This window comes from Micromys minutus, assembly GCF_963924665.1.
Source record: "Micromys minutus genome assembly, chromosome: 7".
Lineage (NCBI taxonomy): Eukaryota > Metazoa > Chordata > Mammalia > Rodentia > Muridae > Micromys > Micromys minutus.
Window position 1 is genome coordinate 34,566,437 of NC_137976.1, and position 20,483 is coordinate 34,586,919.

Below are 20,483 nucleotides of genomic sequence, written 5' to 3' on the forward strand. Positions count from 1 at the left end.
AGAAGCATCAGCACATCTTTGTGCTTGGCAGTGATGTTTATTGGTTCCTTAGCAATGAGAAGATAGAATCAAACAGCTGCAAACAAAATTCTGTTCTGAAGAGTTTGTCCTGGTCTATTCTGTCTATTGACATTTTGTTGTTGTCTACACTTCTTAAACTTTTCTCATAACTACTTTAAGTTTTTCCTGGAAATGGTGAGAAAGAAGAGTGGATAAAGAGAGATCAAAGGGCATAGACAAATAAATGAAGAAGGAGGCAGGCACAGAGAATGGGGAATAGAAACAGAGAGGGAGTGAAAGAGGACAGGATGTCAGGCTAGAAAGGGGAATGAGTACTTGTGAGATCAGAGCTGGAACCAAAGCACGTCTCAGTACAACACCAGTGAAAAATTATACAATTAGATATTTTCTGAAAGTATGAAGAGGCTGATTAAACTGTCTGCTTGTTAATGCAACTGCTGTAGCCTGAAACACATAGGTATATACTTCCTACATTGATGAAAACAAAATGTAAATAGTACATGAAATCTATTCAAATATTGTCGGAATATACACTTAAATATTATGTACAACACATGCAAGCAAGCACATGTGCCCACAGTCAAATGAATACAGGTTGATATCAACAGAGTGATCAGTAGATGAATGGAAATTAACAATATTCAATATAATTTTTTAAAATATGCCATCATACCTTCTAAGTAAACTATAATTTACATTGAATGAAAAGGAATAATTTATATTTAACATATATATATATATATACTATTACATTAAATATGTCATAAATCTTGATAAAATTTTCAGTGTAATACATTCTGTAATTATTCACAATGTGGTTTTGAATGGCAGTATATGTAAAAATAACATTCAAAGGAAGTAAGGTTATTTGTGACATTGTTTTATTCTTTGTGGTTTTGAACTGCATTCTAATATTGAACACATTCCATTAAACTAGAGTGGATGTTAGGAGAAATTATCAGCAACAATATTAATTTTTTTAATTCTTACTTGACATTTTATTTAATATTGAAAATTACCTTCAAGTACCTTTATATAATTGTAGAAGTCCTCTGAGCTTTAGCTGCTCATCTCCAAAGACAGAGCATTGCCCATTTTGTAAATCTGTGAGACCTGAAGACAATTTACATGATCACTAACAACTTTTTCCAAAAAGTAATTCATTTCTAATAAAAGCAAATATATAAACTAAAATAGTTTTCAACTTTCTCTGCATAAACTTAAATAAATCGTGCTCATGTATTTTGTGAATATGAGCTTCATTTTTGCTAATTTTACTATATAATTTTTTTTCAAAATTGTCTCATAATACTTAACAAACATTTATATTCAGTAAATGTAGTTAATCAGGTTTTGTATTAAAACCACCTTCAAGAACTTGTTAATCTGTCAAAATTCTGTTCTAGAATGGAGACGGGTGAGGTGAATTGTGTGCTTGTGGAAACAAGGCAAGTCTTATGACCTCATTTTCTTGAAAACCATATAACTGTTCTTGAAATGTGTTTTCATGCTCCTCTCAGATGTAGCAGAAAGGATGTGTCTACTTCTACTATTGTTTTCATATGTGTCTATGTCTTTGCCACATTTGGTTTGCCCTTGGGATTGCATATCTTATTCGCGTGTGATTTTCTTATCCCTCATAGTGTAAATTGCCTTATTCTCTGAATAAAGTTGGCTATTGCATGAGATTTAGTCTAGCTCATTTTTAGTCTCTGCTCTCCCAGTTTCACACCACCACCTAGAATCACAACAGTAATCTATTCAACAATCATTTTTGAAGGTCAAAGCTAACACTTTGAAGTTTTAAGTATGGAGGTATACCAGAAATCCAATTCAACAGAAAGCTCTCTTGAATACTTAATTCTTACTCAGAACATAACATTCAAGTCTTCAGATTGCTTTGACAGGCTCTCCTATGACAAATTCCAGAAGCTATTTCTGTGCCTGTTCACTCTAAGCTGATTTTTCTTGAGGAGAAATAAATAAGTTGTCCATTTGTATCCTAAATAATTTTCCTTGATGTAAACAAATATTTATGGTATATTTTCTGCTCTGTGTTCTTGTACAGTTAGTGTGCTCTCATCTCAATGTGCTAGTTACAGATACTACATAACCTGGACCATTAAATAATAAAGTTATTGAGTATATTCCAAACAAATTATTGAAGCTTCATCTACTAAAGCTTCATTTTTACAGTAAAATCCCATACATCACTGACTTTTGTGCAAATGCAATATTAGAAGTGTAGCAAGCTATAAATACTTTATCACATACTAAGTCAATTCATTAACTGTTTATAATGGGTGCCCCAGGTATATGGATGCAGCTATTTTCAAAAGCAGTATACTAATGCTGAACAGTTCAGAAACTCAAATTATGTAAAGAAAACTTTCTCAATGAAAATAAAATTAACAAGCTAGACATTGTGGGATGCACCTGCAATTTTAGCTGCTAAGGGCTACTGTATGATCCCATGAGAATACACACCGAAGCCAGTGACTAAAATAAGTGGGACTCAAACACAGTAGATGGTGTCAAATTGATTTTCATAAATAAATATTCTGCGAGTGTAGTATTAGAAATTTGCATATCCAAAATTGACAAAATATCAGGAAACATCAAAATAATCAAATACTTAGTATTACATACTGGGTAAAGGGTGATTAAGGTTAGAAAATACATTGAAAAACAAATAGAATGGCTTCCAGTTTTGTATAGAAAGCTATGCAACATTTGTATGTGTACATACAGAAGGTTGTGCATAGAAACTATCATAGTTTTAAGGCTCTAAAGTCTATTTTACTTATGTACTTATTTATGTTCATGCATGTGTGTGTCTTTGATTATATGTGGTTATGTGTGTGTGGAGGGGTGCATGTGTATACACACAAAGGCAGAAACCAGAAGACAACCTTGGGTGTCATGAACAGGATGACTGTCTACCTTCACTAAGAAAGAATCTCCTATAAGTCCAGAGCTCACCAACTCGGCTGACTGATTATTAAGCTTCAGTGTCCTGTCTCTGTGTTCCCAGCAATAGAGTTAAAGCTTAAGCCTGACTTAAAAACAGTATGGTTCTGGGGATCATATCCAGGTCCGTGTGCCTGCAAGCACGTGCTTTATCAGCTGAACCATCACCCACCCAATAAAGTGGACATTAAAGAGACACATTTATGTAATTAAGGAACTTTTGAATGTTTTCTTTATAGAAGTATAACATGAGACTTTAAAAATTAAGTAATGTGTCATTAATTGATGTCTGGAAAACTAGAACAGAAAAGTGGTACATCTATTTTATTTCATAGTCATTCCATGTTTGGGCCACAAGTGAAAATTTATGTTTCACAACCATTATATGGTTGGCCTCAAGAGAAAATGTAGTATAGTATAATATTTATATCATTTTATATTTATTATTATATATTATAATATGTATTATATATTATATATTATGATATGTATTATATATTATAATATTTATATTTATTTTATGATTTGCTTTGAATTTACAATTTATTCATAAATGACAATCTAATACATTATAAACTATAGTGTAAGAATAGTACTACAGTTTCCCATAGGGATCAATTTAATAGTAAATGTACTTCAGCTTAAATAATGAATAATTCCCAAGTGCCATTTCTTCTTTTCTATATTATCTATTAACCCCTTTATTTATAATAGAAAATTTAATGATTTGTGTAATTACGTTTCACTTTGTCAACATTATTTAGTCAAATCTTAATTTTCTTCTGACAACCAGAGATTTAAACATACCTTCTAGTTCTTTATTTCCTCTGGGCAAAAACTGTCAGTATCATGAGTTTTTTTAAAACGGACTTTTTCTGAGAATGCAAAGACAGCCTTTAGAAGTAAAAATATTTAAATGAGTTTCTATAAAAAATGTAAAATATTGCAATTAGTCAGTTTTTAAACCTTGCTTCACCCACTATTATCACATTTAAATAGATATCAGAGAATAAAGTGGGGAACTATCTCAATTCCCTGAAGATCTTTAGATCTGTATTCTTATTTGTCTTCATGGATCTCACTCCTTTTCCTCGTGGAGGCTGTGATATCCTACTTCTCAGCATTAGCAAGAAAATTAGTAACTCATACTCTACATCCAAATGCACAACTATCTCTGAACAGAAGGCCATACCCAGACCACCGAAGTCATTAATAGAGGCAGTATAACAGCTTCTATATCTTCTTCCTTCTGACTTCTTAAATTAAACTGTCACCTTTTAGAGCCACTTTGAATGGCTCCTCTGGGAAATTACATCATAAAATCAGCACTCAGTGTGTTTTTGTGCTGTATTTTTCTTACTCAGGTCTCTCAAGAAGAAAGGAACATTTCCACACTCTTGCAATCATGTAGTTAGTTTCCTAAGGTAGGAATAATAGATCATTGGACAAACAGGAGACAAGCAGACTGGATTTCATGTTAATCCCAAAACCAGACTTGGTTGGAAGAAAAACATCCTTCTTCACAGAGCCACAGGCAATGAGCTCTGCCTCTCATCTCAGAATATTTGCATGTTTTCTGTAACACTTAATGGTTTTTCTGAGCATTTGAATCTTTTATTTAGCTTGAGCAGCATGTACTATAAGCTTAGTTTGTCACTGGTAATTGGTATACTCTTCACAAAAGAATGCATTTTTTGGAAGAGTTATAATATATACTAGAGGATGTGAAATTATCTTGACTAATAACTTATTCTTTCCTTTCAGCACCTTCTCTGATAGGTATGATGAGGAAGGACTGGGCATCCCAGAACAGCCTAGCCCTGTCGTGGCAAGCACCTGCATTTTCTAATGGAGCCATTCTGGACTATGAGATCAAGTACTATGAGAAAGTAGGTTTCATTTAGCACTTCCTAAAAACTGTATTTACCTACATATATGTGTTTAGATTATATATTATTATAGTAGTTCAGGTTAAAATATCTGCTTTTTTTTTTGGCTTAATTTCATGATCACTGTGTCTTATCTCCTCTCTAACATCCCACTGAGCTCGTAATTTCTTCATTGGTTTATCTTGCTTTATGCCCCATTAGGGTAGAAAGTACCAGATGCTTGTGTTTTTCAGGGCCTACTCTAGGGAGGTTTATAATATACTGACAATTGATACTGTCTTCAACTTATAGGTTCATTGTTCTAAATTTGTCTAAAATGTTGTGGAGAAAGAACAGCAAGACTGAATTCCTATAGCAAAAGTGAGTGGGCAGCACCGGATCTTTTGCCAGGAAGTTTAATGGCACAGTCCAACATAGTATGGGAAGGATGATTTCAGCAACAAACTGATTAAATGAAGTCTAATATTCAAGTCAGCTGTCTCATTTCATATAAAGCTAGTGAGACCAAGTTCACTTAAAAATAACGTTTTAATATTGTTTTTTGAATTATTCTCAATTAATTTTATCAGTTATTTAGTTACATTTCAGATGCTATCCCTCTCCCCAGTTTTCCTTCTGCTAATCCCATATCCCATTCAACCTGCTCCCTGTTTCTATAAGGGTGTCCTCACAACATCTACCCACCCACCCACTCCTGCCTCACAGTTCTAGCATCCCCTTACACTGTGGCATTGAGCTTTCATAGGACCAAGCCAAGCCCCCTCCCCTTCCTCGTTGATGTCCAAATGAGGCCATTCTCTGGTACATATATGGCTGGAGTCATAGGTCCTCCATTTGTACTCTGGTTGGTGGTTTAGTCCTTGGGAGCTCTGGGGGATGGGCTCTGGCTGGTTGATATTGTTGTTTTCTAAATCATCTACATCCTTTCATTCATTAAATTCTTCATTGTGTTATTCTCTCCCCACATTGTTTACCATAATGACATTTTTGACATGGCTATTGCATGGTCTTTCTCATATGTTCATTGTACTACTCTTACAAAAAGACAGGACTATGTTTAAACATATTTATTTATTTTTATATGTTAAATGTTTGGACTAAATATATGTATGAGCACAATATATGTGTCCCTTGCCTGTGGAGGTCAGAAGAGGTCATTGATTCCTTGGAACTGGAGTTATAGATGGTTGTGAGTCACCATGCAGCTGATAGGATTTGAACCTTGGTCTCTGCAAGAATAACAAGTGTTCTTGACCACTGAGTGATCTCTGCAGTCCCAAAATTATTCTGTTAATTAAGTTAAAATTTGTATATAATATTCTGCAGTTAATATAGGCAATATGACTTATTGAGTTTATCAGAACAAAGAGATATATAAACTTTCTTACTCATGGTTTGCAGCTATATCTGCTGAAATAGCTGATCAAAGATTTTCAGGCAAAAAGAAATATAGATTTGTTAAAGGGCATGTGTGTATAGGGGCCACAGTGTTTATGTAACTAAAAGACTACCCCAATGTTTGGAACTTAAGCCCTTTATTCATAATAAGAGGAAAAACAGTAGACAGAGATAATTTCAGAATGGATTACAGAAGAAATGGATGGATAGAAAGATGAGACTCTGGCTTATGTCAAGGTTCCTTAGGACTACACATGTTCAGTCTCATTTTCTGTGATAATCATTTTTGTTTCTGTGGTTAAAGATGTTCAGTGGAAGAATTGAATATCTAGACTTTGGAAGATAAAGTAGTTACCTACACTTGCTCTTTTACCACAGATGTCCACTGGTTCCAAAGCAGTACATAGTAAGATATTATTTTCTAATCTGATGTGGGGGAATAACACATTTAAGTCTTCCCTAAAGAAATCCAAGATATGAGTAGAAATGGTGCTAAATTTACAGCTGAGGAAATGTGGTTTGGATCCAGAGAAAGACAGTGTATATGCATGGGCTAGCCTTGCAAATGTTATAGCCTGTCTCATCAGCTCAAAGAAAGTTTATCTGTATGTTTGTGTGTGTGTGGTATGTGTGTGTGTGTGTGTGTCCCAGTATTTGAAGCAGATCATCATATACTCATAATACTTGCTTAAACAAAATGCAACATGCATATATATATATATATATATATATATATATATATATATATTATGTATATAACAATCAAAAAATTTCTGTTTTGGAAAAGTATTCTGTGTTTTATTTCACAGAGAGAAAAATCACTGGCTCTTTTTATGGTCATTTGCCCTTTATAGATTTAAGTTTGGATATAATCTGCAATATTTCCAAATAAACATAAGGCATAATCAGTATAAAAAGAGGTATGTTCATGTCATTTAAAATTTTAAAACCCCTTGTTCTAAATTACAGTAATTAACAAGACCTCTATATTGACTTTTACTGGGCCTTATTGTTTTCCTTAGAAAATATTTTTTAAGTATTTGTTTTATAGAATATGCTAATGACCCAGAGATAATAGATTAAACATGTAGCTGGAGTCACGGATTTCTAAATCATGTTCTGATTATGTTTCTTATGCTTCTGGCAAGGAAGAAACATCAATACATCTCTTTTATTTAAAAGTCACATTTCCTAAAGTGGAAATGACTATACAAACTTTCTTGTGGTTGTAAAGATTAATTATAAACAGATCTAAAGCTAAAACACACCAAATCTGTATTTTATAAAAACCAATTACATAAACCTTAGGAAATTATTCTTAGCCTTTAGTAGAATTAACAGAACAGCAGAATGGGAGAACAGCATGGGCATGTGATAGGCTTTTTTATTTTCATAAATTCAAATTTGTAGTCAAAGAATTAAAAATGCTGAAAATATCACAATCTTGCAAATAAAACAAAATGACTGATATGTTATTTTCTCCATCACAAATTATATTTTATACATCTGTACCTGTAATATAGATTTTATCTTGAGAAAATAATTTTTAAATATTAAATAGGAACACTTACCATAGAATCTTTTAAAATAATATTTTCCATTAGTTGTTGTATCATTTCATAGTTCATTAGTTTTCATACTATTTAGTTTTTGAAAATCAAAAGTAGTCCCTTTTTAAAATACAAGTACTCCCTGATACTTGTGCATTTTTGAGGAAAAACACATGTAGATGAGATAATTCAGAAGAATAGACACCCAAGTCTGTTGCAATTGTTTGTTACTGGTAAAATGACCCAGAAATTTGGACAGGTTGTACAGAGGGATAGAAAGAAAGACAATGATGGTAACTGAACCCAGGTCCTCTGCAAGAAGAAAACGTGCTCTAAACCACTGAGACATCTACATGCAGCTAGACATCATCATGGGGACCCCAATGTAGAAGGTAGGGCAAAGAATGTAGGGGCTTAAGGGGTTTGCAACCCTATAGGAAGAAAAACAATATCAACCAACCAGACCCCAAAGCTCCCAAGGACTAAACTAAACCACCAACCAAAGAATACACCTGGAGGGGACCCATGGCTTCCCCTGGATAGTAGCCTAGGATTGCCTTAGCAGTAGGTATCATTAGGAGTGGAGCCCCTTTGTCCTGTGGAGGATCCAAGACGCAGGATAGGGGAATGCTAGGGCACTGAGGCAGGAGTGGGTGGGTGGGTGGGTGGGGAATAAATACACTCTGAGAGCCAGAGGGGAGGGAGGAGAGGATAGGAGGCTTGTGGAGAGGAAACTGGGAAGGGGGATAACATTCGAAACATAAATGAATAAAATAACTAATAAAAATGAAAAAAACAAAGAGGATTGTAGAAATGTGCATAGATGTGAATAGACAAATGCACGGGCCATAAATAGAGTATTTGTTATTGGTCATTATGTAAGTAAAAATATGTAGCTGAGGCAAAGATTTGTACAAATGATTAAATGGAGATAGTTTCTAGGAAAATGGAGGTTGAGAGCAGGAGAGTAGAGGAGGAAGATGTCAATCAAGAATGACTTCTCAGAGAGCCAAAGAGCGCGTTCTCTGCAGACAAAGAAGGTGGTGTCTTAGGTGGTTGCAGTTAAAGTGTAGTAGAAGCATCCATCGATGTGGCTAGAAATAAAAGTAGAAACAGCTCTTGATCTCTCTTGGTGGCTACAGTTATGCAAGCTTAGATTCATAAAGAATGTTGCAGATTTAAACCATTAAAAACAAAAAAAAGGGAAGAGTCAGAAGTTGAGATTTCAGGTGATCTGTTAGAACACAGACAAAACCAAACCAAACCAAACCAAACAAAACAAAAAAGCCTGTTGGAAAACATATCCATGGCTCTTTGTTGTCATCCAGGGTCTCTTTAGGTTTTAGTACCAGTGCCTGGACATTTAGATGACACATTATCTTTCATTTTCTGTCTTGATATCGATAATTGATCCATAGAACAGCAGCATTTCCACCATTTTCACAGAGATTAGGCTGTTCTGTGAAATTCTGGTTGCTTACAATAGATCCTTTGGTAAATCAGGAAAGAAGCTGCTTGGAATGCAAATTATCCACAAGTACCTGAAATAAAACAACAGGCAATTCTTTTCAGCATCCTTTCTCACAAAATGTAACTTAGAAGAAAACACTTGCCTCCGGGTCCAAAGATTGACAGAATCTCAAAACTTAACTTTTACTTCATAAATAGCCTCTTGCTATATTAGGGGTGTCAAAATTGCAGACACATAGATTATGTAAGAAACATGATGTGGAACTACACCTGCAGCTTTGGTTCTTAATTTTTATCTTTCAATTTGCTGTTCTGGTTGAGCTATGAAATATAAGCTGGTAAAGGTAATGTCTTATAGTTGGAATATTTTTAAATTCTAAAACAAAACATCGAGATGTGGCTATATCTGACTTTTCTCTCTTGTCCACAGAAAAATGATAGATAGATTAGATACATTAGATAGATAGATAGATAGATAGATAGATAGATAGATAGATAGATAGATAGATAGATAGACAGACAGACAGGATAGGATAGATAATTACATAAATACATGCATAGATTGTAAATATAAGTGTCAATATCTCTTCTTCTGTGTGTGCATGGGTGTTTTTGCATGCACACATGTGTGTGAATGTATTTGCATACTGAGAGTAAAATATAGAAACTATATAAAAATATAGAATATAAAAACATAGAATATAAAAATATAATATTAAACAGAAATATAAAAAAATATAGAAACTATCAAAGTTCACTTTTTTTTTACTTTGTTTTGATTTCTCTTCCATCCAGAGTTAGGATCTATGGTGAGTGCCTACTGATATTACCTTGATACTGTCTGCTCCATTCATTTCAACCTTCATCTGAAAATGATGCAACATCAATATTACAAGTCACAAAAGATCACAGTCCTTATTCTATAGCAAACCAACGATTCATTGTATGCTGCTGTAACAAATGACTGAAGCCAAACAATTTATACAAGCTAAAAATGTATTTCTATAAATGAGAGAGTTTGAGATTTAGTTCTAAGAATTTACACAAACAAAAAGTAAAAAGACTTGAAGATGTCCTGGGCATCTAACTAATCCACGGTATCATGAGGATGCTTGATGTCTCTTACTTGATTTGCTTCCTTTCTATATATTTATGCCCTAATACTGAGACAGAAGTGGGTGCTGGTATCTTCTATCTGCCTTTGGGGTCAGATCCCATTGTCCCAAGGTATAGCTTCTGCTCTCATTCTCTTCATACAATCCTCCCAGTAGATGGCCACCAGCTTGACTATACCCTTAATTTTATCTGCTGAAATGCTTCTCATTCTTTACTATGTGACCAGGCTGAAAATCCTTCAAGTCCTTAAATTCTACTTTTATATCATTTCTTTATATGAACTTAAAATATGTAGCTAGGAGAAGCCACAAAGCAGCCTAAAGTTTTATAGCTCATATATTTCTTGCACCAAATATTCACATTCATCGGTTCTTAAATTTTACTTTCTACATGCCATGGGCATGAACATAACTCAGCCCAGTTCTTTGCTACTTTATAATAAGAATGGCCTTTCCTTCCGTTTCCAATACATTCTTCCACTTTTTTTCTTCTATTACTTTATCAGAATGGGCTTTCCGTCTACAGTCCTACCCCAGTTCAGAACACAACTGCCTCATTAATCCCTTGGAGCCTTCAAACCTTTCTTATCATCTGTTTCTGTGCACCCACTCAATCTCCCTTAATGTTCTACTTACAACAATCTATGTCTTCTCCTTGACTGGCTGTCAAAATTTGTTCCCCATCTAGCTGTCATAAAATTACTTCATCTGTATTTATTCCCATGTTTGATGTATTTTTCCTCATTGCTTTTATATAACTATGTCAAAATTCTAGGGACCTAGTCAATACTTCTAAGATGATACCTGAATGCTGCAGCTTGCAGAGGGAGGATATGCCATAACCTAAGAATGGAAGAAAAATGGAAAGTATCCTTCTGTTGTCTTTCCTTCTAACTTTACCTGCTTTGCTCACATTAGCTGTCATATACTAACTTCTACCCATCACCCAACACACACCTGTTTCTCCCTCTCCCCTTTCTCCTCTCTTTTCCTTGATCTTCTGCCCAAGATACTTTTTCCTTCCATGTGTGCTCTTCCTTCTCTCAGCACATTTGAGCTGTTATAATCAGTGCCATCGACTGTATGGCTATGAAGTACTGAAATATAATTTGTTAATTTTTGGAAACTGAAGTCCATGATTTGCAGACTTAGTATATCATGGGACTTGTTCTCTGCTCCATAGACAGTCATTTTCCCACGTCCTCGCATCATAGAGGGACAAAGAAGCTCTCAGTAATAAGAACACAATTGTCACTATGAGGCCCCCTACCTGCATGACATAATAATTTTCCTCAGGCATGGCATCCTATTACTAGGTGTCTGAGGTTATTATTTCACCAAATAAGTGGTCAGAATATACCTTAAAATCAGTACCTGTCAAAAATAGCCTAGAGTAATCTATGTTTACCTGAAGATCCTAAGTCATTTATGAGGTTTTAGATCATTTTCTTTATATCCCTCAACTTCATTCAGTGATAGACAGATAGGGCTTAATTGTTTTCAGTCATATTATAGCAAAATTGGAAAAAGTGTCTTTTCATTTAGAACTAATTTATTAGAAATTGAGAAACATTTGCTTACTGTAAAATAGCATCTAACAGATGAAAGAAAGAGAGATTGTGTGTGTGTGTGTGTATGTGTGTGTGTGTGTGTGTGTGTGTGTGTGTGTGTGTGTGTATGAATAGATGTCTGCTTTTGTATGTTCATAAAACTCATACATTAATGCCCATAGGTGTAGATAAGGTCCTGTTGATAATGAAACTGAATGTATGAGAGAGAAGGTATTTCTTTTTTATTGTTATATCTCCACCACAGAGACAGGCAGGTAATGAATAGTTAATGGACAATAAATGCTGATCAGTTACATACCAGGTACTTTGAAGTGCTTGGTTGTATGTAATAACTAAACCTCTTAACAACCATTTGAAGTAATTGTTATAATTTCTATCTTTTTAAAAATTATCTATTCTTACAATGCCAGTGTTTTAGCTGGCTTAATTTTGTGTGTTTTTGTTCAGATGCTGTGAGTTCCGGATTATGATAGCTATGTTGTGTCCAGAAGCCAGCATTTTATAGCTCTCACTCAGTCCACTAGCTTTTACTCTTTCCTCCTCTTCTACAATCTTCCATGAGTCTTTGTGGTATAGAGCTAATATAGATGCCTGCTTTATGACCAAACTCTGTATCTTTTACAAGGGAAAAACCACGTCACAAGGAGACTGATTAGCTTCATCACATGGAGCAGATGGCTGGAGTGGCTGGTCAGGATCTCCTGCACCACAGTAGACACTCAGAACATCCAGACTTCTGCTGATGCTGATTGTGTAGCTTCCCTGAGGCCAAAGGATGATGACTCTCTGTTGCCCTTTTGCATCCATAAAAATGGCAGTAATAAAAGATGCCTATGTCACCAGGGTGTTATACTGTCTCACTAATTGCCACCTGGTAGCTCCTCTTGCCAACATGAATCCCCTACAACAGTTCATTATTCTTACATTCGATATTTAATGGCACTGACTGGGAAATTATTTCCATAAAGTGCTCTTGTTAGTTTTGATCTGTCAGCAGGTTTTTGACTCTGTTTAGGAAACCTCACCGTGAGAAAGGAAACATTTCTCATACCCAGACCAATAACCATCTGCAAATGTATTATAAGAAAGTAACGGTCCTCTCATCCAGAGAAACAGCTTTCTAGGAGCATTAATTAAAAACATATAAGTTTGTGATCCTGAGAACAGTATTATGAAGAGGTGAAAAGATTTGCAGAAAAATGTTCATTATTGGAGCTATCTTTGTACTAGTCAGGAGGGACTTGACATCACTTTGAAGGCAGGGTCTTGGGTCTGTTATGAAAGACACATACAGTCCAGCATCACACTCCACACAATGCCTGTATCTTTCTTTCTGTTCATCTTATTTTCTCTAGGTAAATCTTTACACACATGATCATTGGGGAAATATAAAACACAAAAAATTAAAAAATGCTTTTTAAAGATATATAATCAGTGAATATATATCATAACTTTTGTAAAATGAAATAAAGAAATTCATGTATTAATGATCAACATTTAAAATCTCTTTTAAATTATGCATATTTACCACTTTGGGGATTTTCTTTCATTTTTTTTTTTCAGTCTGATAAAACTTTTCCTATTTCTAAGAAAGTTACTGTTACCCCATCTATTACTTAGGTAAAGAAGCACAATCCTTTTTTTCTACATCATCTGTCCCTTCTAGCTACCTAACTCATTCATTTCTTTGTGGACCTTAATAATGTAAGCTTGCATTTAAACCAAGTGATGTATTGTACAAGGATTTAAGAATAGCAACAATGTATCAAGATGAAATAGAAAACCTTATCCATTCAAATGCAGAATATGATTCATATGGTTGGGCAGATAAGTGTGTGATAATAGGATGAGATTTTGCATTTTTATTTCGTACATGAATGCCAGAGATACTGGTGTATGCACCATTTTTGAAGTTGTTTTTCTCTAGAGAACCTGTGTCTCTGTTACTACATTCTGTTAAGTGTGGATAAAGAGGAAATCATCATAATCCTCTGGGAATAAATACTAAATTGTGTGGCTGTAGTAGGTGGCCAGGACCACTATGGCTGTTACAAAATTAGTATAGCATCAGACATAAAGCAAAGAGTGATAAATGGGTTACAAGTCAGTTTCAGATAAAACTATAAATAACATCATAATTCTTAAGCTGACTTGATGTTCTTTTCCCTTATATATTATTTGTTGCAAGGTCCACTGCGGAGAAATTGGATATGAACATTTGGTACCAATTAAAATAACATTACCTGAAAGAAAATAAACGTCAAGGGAAGGCCTGATGGAAACACTCATTACAGCAATTCCATATCTAACTTCTGTGTTGTGTTGCAAACATCACACTCTCCATGGAATCCTATCTGGCTTGGTGCTCCCGAGAGTCCCTGCTGTGCCTAGAAAAGAGATTCTCCTGGTGAAAAGGTTGTGTCTGATGCTAGAACAGTAGCCTCAGCAGCATCTGCACAATGTGAACACAGCAGGACAGACACTGAAGAGACATGGGTACTATTTCATTATAGCTAGAGACTGTGCATACACAATCATGATACAAATTTTGGGCAGTCATTCTAGATTTAAAATCAAAAGCCAAAACACTATCTCACCATTGCTTTTAGAAACTATTTTTATTTATTTAATTGGTTATTTTATTTATTTAGATTTCAAATGTTATCCCCCTTCCAAGTTAAAGCCTCTATCTGTCGCTACTGTCTCCGACCAGCAGAAAAGGGGCGTCAACACAGCGTTCTTCTCAAATCGATTTATTCAGGAATTTTACAGCATGCAAGTGAAAATCTTTCTGTCTGTTTTCTGTCTCTTTCTGTTTCTCTTTCTCTCTCCCCAGCCCCCAAGCGCAGTCCCTTTTATCCTCTCTCAACTCCACCTCCTCAGTTCATGTTGTGTAACTGCAGTTCATAGATCCTCATCATCTGGCCTGATCTTGCATCATGGGTGCACCTGCGCAGCTCACACGGTGGGAGTGGCTAATCTCAGGGGCAGGAGGAAGTCAGGTACTAGTCACAAGACTAGGCCGGAGTCCCAAGAGCCATCTTTGGACTGCTGCCACACCCACTCTCCAACCTATCTCCTCCCCCATCCTCTCTGCTTCTATGAGGCCGCTCCCCCACCAACCCACCTTCTTCTGCCTCAGTGCCCTAGCATTTCCCTACCCTAGGGCATTGAGCCTCCACAGGAGTAAGAGTCTCCCTTCCCACTGATGCCAGATAAGGCCATCCTACACAGCTGGAGCCATGGATACTCCCATGTGTACTTTTTGGTTGGTGGTTTAGTCTTGGGGGTCTTTGAGGAGAGTCTGGTTGGTTGATATTGTTGTTCTTCCTGTGGGGTTGCTAACCTCTTCTGCTCCTTCAGTCCTTTCTCTAACTCCTCCATTGATGTCTGATAATTGTCTGCATGCATCTATATCTGTATTGGTCAGGCTATGGCATAGCCTCTCAGGGACAACTATACCATGCTCCTGTTAGCAAGTACTTCTTAGCATCAGTAATAGTGTCTGCAAATGGGTTGGATTCCTAGGTGGGGCAGTCTCTGGATGGCTTTTCCTTCTATCTCTGTTTCACTCTTTGTCCCTGCATTTTCTTTTAACAGGAGCAATTCTAGATTAATTTTTTGAGATGGGGTGAGTGGCCCCATCCTTCAACTGGGGGCAATGCCTATCCATTTTGTATGGTCTCTACAAGTTCTATCTCCCCTTTGTTGGTTATTTCAGCTAATGTCATCCCTGTTGGGTCCTGGGAGCCTCTTGGGTGTCTAGCATCTGGGACTTTCTATGACTACTCCTGTACCTCCTCCCCCACTGCTACACGCCTTCCTTCAATTTTCTGACTTTCTGTACTTCTCGCAGCCTCCTCCCACACATGATCTTGCCCAAAGTTTCCCTCCTCTCCTCTATCCTCCCAGATCCCACCTTTTCTCTATTTCCTGTGATTATTTCCTTCCCCCTTCTGAGTAGGACTGAAGCATCCACATTTTACTCTTCTTTCCTTTTGCATTTCATTTACTATTTGACCTTCCTTTTATTTACATTGACATTTATGAAATAAAGCACTTGAAACATGTAAAGAAAAGACACTATGATGTCAAATTACAAATCAATTGAAAATTTAACTAGATAGTTCAGTAACCTATACTTGCACACATTACATAAGCTTTTAAACTGTTTTGCTTCAATTTCTGTCATCCAAAATAAAATGGATATTTAAGTATCTTTTTAATTCCTTGGGAATCAAAGATAGTTATTCCTTAATCACACAGACCTTGCCTGAAATTCTGATTTGCCAGGTGACAATAGTTTTTGTTTCCCAAACCTTAAATTCCTCACCTGTTAGGAAAAGACATTATGGTAACAGTATCAGTTATTCATGTAGAGTGAACTAAATTAAAGTTATAAGTATGCATCTTTTCATTTACTGCCCATTATGTCTATACGCAGTATACATAGTATTCATAATTGTCCAATATTGGTATTAGTATAAATATCAACACCTGCTTGATTACAGTTCCCCCAGGGATGCTACATTTTTATTGCTCACACAGAATGCTGCTTACTCAAGCTACCAGCAGAATCATTAAGATATTTATTGCTGTTGTTGGATGATGTGGAATCTAACCTTATGCATATAAAGAGAGTCACTGATCTGTAAACTGTATAATAGCCAGACAGACATTAAATAACCAATTCATCCTATAGCCTGATATTCTTTTCAATAATGGAGTTTTAACATGTTCTTTAATACATGTGATGGCATTCCAATTTTAAATCAACAATCACTTCATTAAAATATGAATTAATAACATTTAAAATAACAAACAGTTGACATTTAGATAAGGCAAAATTTTCCACAAATTATATATACATAAATGTTTAACATCATAAACATAAAAATGAAAAATAATTTCATTATTTGCACCTGTAGATTAAATATCCTGATAATAACATGGATTATGTTGTGAATCAGGATCTTTACTCTTCAAGTATTTGGGGCTTTGGGGGGATGAGTTGGGTTGTTTATCTTGAATGTAGAGACCCACCTGCCTCTGACTCCAGAGTTCTGGTTTTAAAGGTGTGCAACATCACACCTTTTAAGTGTTTAACCTAGAAGAACAGTTTAAGACATGTAATGTTATTTTTGACAAATGTTAGTATAATTTTTGCTAAGTGTTCCCTTTCTTTCTCTTCATCTGTGTCCTCCAATGGGAGATGTGCAAAGCATGTGAAACAGGCAAAATCTTTCCTCCCCTCTCCATCACTGTAATCTGCCTGGCCCACCTATTAATGATCCATAAAAGTACAGACATCTTAGAAATGGTCAAAATTTAGAATATAATAAAGTATTTTCTTTACAAAAGAGATCCCTGAATCAAGAGCCTGAGAACCTTCTCAGAATCATATAAAAATACCACTAACATGAGCATGTGTCCCCATGTATGCTCATATGTGCATGCATGCATGTGTATGGTAAACACAAAATAGTAGAAACATATGTGGTGCAAATCTCTTGAATGTAAAGCCAGTGCTCTTCAAACTTCATTCTGAAAATTAATGATGTGATTCCATAAGCTAACCTTATAAGAAAATATACTAAACATTTGTCTTGTTTCCAAATATACTGTATTACTTTCCCAATCTTGCATAATCTATTATCAGAAACTTAGCTGTTTAGGACAGCATTGTCTATCTCATGGAATATATGAGGATCAGGGATCCACAAGTAGCTGAACCGGATGATGCTGACTGAAGATTCCATAGGCTATATAAAGACTCAGAGGCTAGAAATTTTAATTCAGGCTCATGTCAGTGAGTGTCAGTAGAAATCCTCATCAGATTCCAGTGTAGTTCTGTCCACATTTGATGGCATAAATTCAAAAGACAATGACTACAGTGCCATTAAGCTTCATCATGGAGGCTAATTGAGGTATAAATAGGAAAGGTGATTACATATGTGTGTGAATATCACAGTTGAGGATCTTGGGGTCTTAGATGTCATCTACTATATCAGGCTTAAGGGTATAATATGTGGTCCTTCAGTATGACTTGTAAATAAAGAAAATGCTATGTACTCATGATTTTCTTTAAATTTTAAAGGATTTCAGTGGTAAGACCATCTTCTCAAAATTTCTCTGTTAATCCACTTTAACATTACCTGTAAGAGAGAACATTTTAGTTCTAACTACTGAGTCATGCTATTTAAATAACACATGTAGGATGAGTTCAGTATATAAAATAATAAGTGAAATAAACAACCCAAATAAAATTTCAATCTAAAATATCCATAATACTACATTTTGTAAAAGTGAAGCAGAAAATTCTTGTATTTGGGTCACATTTTCAACTATAAAGATTCATGTTGCCTTGTAAAACCTTAATATATTTTAATGATAAAAGGATACTGAATTCCATAAAAAAATACTCTATTTTTAAACATGGTTCAAGCTGACTTTGTAGTGGGACTCTTCTCTCTGAATAATTGTTCACAGATAAACATGCATAGAACAATATTATATTATATTATTAATATTATATAAATGATGAATAAGTGCCTAAATGTAGTTAGATATGCCTATATATATTTTCAGAATCATTTAAAATAATGCATTTGATAGTTTAGCAGGTCATCCCCAGTTATAGTAAATGATTTGTTATACACTTGAATATGGAGACATTGGTAGATCAATGTGTCAAACCATCATATGGAAATATTAGTCAAAAGACCAGAGCATGAATCTACATATTTGTCTATGAGAGAGAAGAAGACAGATGTGTAGAGATAAGAATGATAAGAGAAAAAAGAGATAATAAAAAACATTTAGGTACTTAAATCTTTGCTCTCACTCTTCTTATGTTTGTCTGCCTGTCTGCTTTTAGATCCCCCTGTCTCTCTGTCTCTGTCCCTGTCTCTGTCTCTCTCTCTCTCTCTCTCTCTCTGTCTCTTGTTCTTTTTTGCTCTCTATAAATAAATATGTGTGCGTGTGTTTGACAAGAAATCATTTACCAAAATGTTGTTATCTAGGCCAGTCCAGCTTTATTTGATATACATAAATATAATATATCTTTAATTAAAATACAATTAACAATTTATAACTTTGCCCTTTCATTTTTGACCTCTAGCCTCTCTCAGCTACAGCTACTCTCCCTTTACCCCTCCATGTTCCCTGACTTTCAAGTTGATAGCATTATTTTCTTCATCATTGTTATATACATATACCTGTTGACATGTATCTTTATGTATGTATGTATATATGTATGTATGCATGTATGTGTGTGTACGCATATGCATAACCTGCATTGCAAACTTGCCAGCTTTGAGATCATATACAAATTGAATGCATCTTTAAAAAACTACTCAACACAAAGGCCTGTGTTGCTTCCACTACCAGCTTTCTGAACCCTGTAATATGTGCTTCCTCTTTTCTCATTGTTAATCAGCACACACCTTTATAAAAAAAATTTCCTTTAGGAAATGCCTTACTTTTCTAATTTAGAGAGGTACTTAACATCTTCAAAAGATGCATCAGACCTTCAAATTCTTCAGAAAAAAATAATTACAAGGAAATGCTCTGGGAGTTAAACTATTAAAGCAAAACTAGTTCAGCCTTCCCACATAGTGAGTAGTGTGTAGTAAGTTTTTCATTTCCCAGCTCTGCTGTTATTATCCACATTCCTTAGTGGGAAGCTTAAGTATCTTAGATTCTCAAATGAGGAGGAAAAAACCTAAATCTGTACCCTATCTCAAATAAGTAGAGATAATTGTGAAGTTTCTTTGGCCAAATATAATTTTTGTGTTGAAGAGTAAAACTAAGTCCCTGGCAACAGACATTATTAATGATGCTCATATAATTACTATTTGAAAAAAAAAAGGGAGATCTGCCCAGAAAAATCAATTATAAACCACCAAATGTTCCTTGGACTTCTCAAAGAAGTTATATTCCTAGTGTCTCTCATGACCTCTCCATTAAGAAACTGATTGGCTATGCTCCTAATGGTTACCTTCAATTATTTAGAGGGGATTTCTAAGCTTTTGTATATTAAAATGGCCTGGAGAACATTTCCTGATTATGTGCCTTGCAGAAATGAAGGGCCACTATGGATAAAGCTGTCATCTGATTGGCTTTTATTTAACAAAAAAAAAAAAAAAAGTAAAAGTTATCGAGTCCTCTACCATTAATGTCACTTGTCATAGAAACATAGTATGATGATTTTACACCACTGACAATTTTCAGTGAAAATAATAAGTTGAAAAGTCATTAGCAGTTCTATGTATAATAGAAACTAACCAGTTTGAGCAGCTGTATTTGCCAAGAACAGTTTTTATTTCACTTCCCTGCACTTTTCTTAACATTATTTTCTTAATCTCAGTTGATGAATGTCCAATTATAATCATCCAATATTAATTAGTCTCCAGAAGTGGGGTGCTTTTTAATCATTCTGTCCTATCCTTTAACACCTACACTGGCAAAACTGTCTAAAAGGAGGCAAATGTGAACTGC

At 35.0% G+C, this 20,483-nt stretch overlaps 1 protein-coding gene across 1 annotated transcript in view; it reads left to right on the forward strand.

Moving 5' to 3' along the window:
- EPHA6 (EPH receptor A6) overlaps positions 1-20,483 on the forward strand; it is a gene marked incomplete at both ends in the record, with an annotated part of 946,557 nt that overhangs the window by 544,402 nt on the left and 381,672 nt on the right. The window contains one exon of the mRNA XM_080918921.1: positions 4,756-4,880. Within this exon, the coding sequence (XP_080775047.1) occupies positions 4,756-4,880 (125 nt within the window). The remainder of the gene's footprint in view (positions 1-4,755; positions 4,881-20,483) is intronic.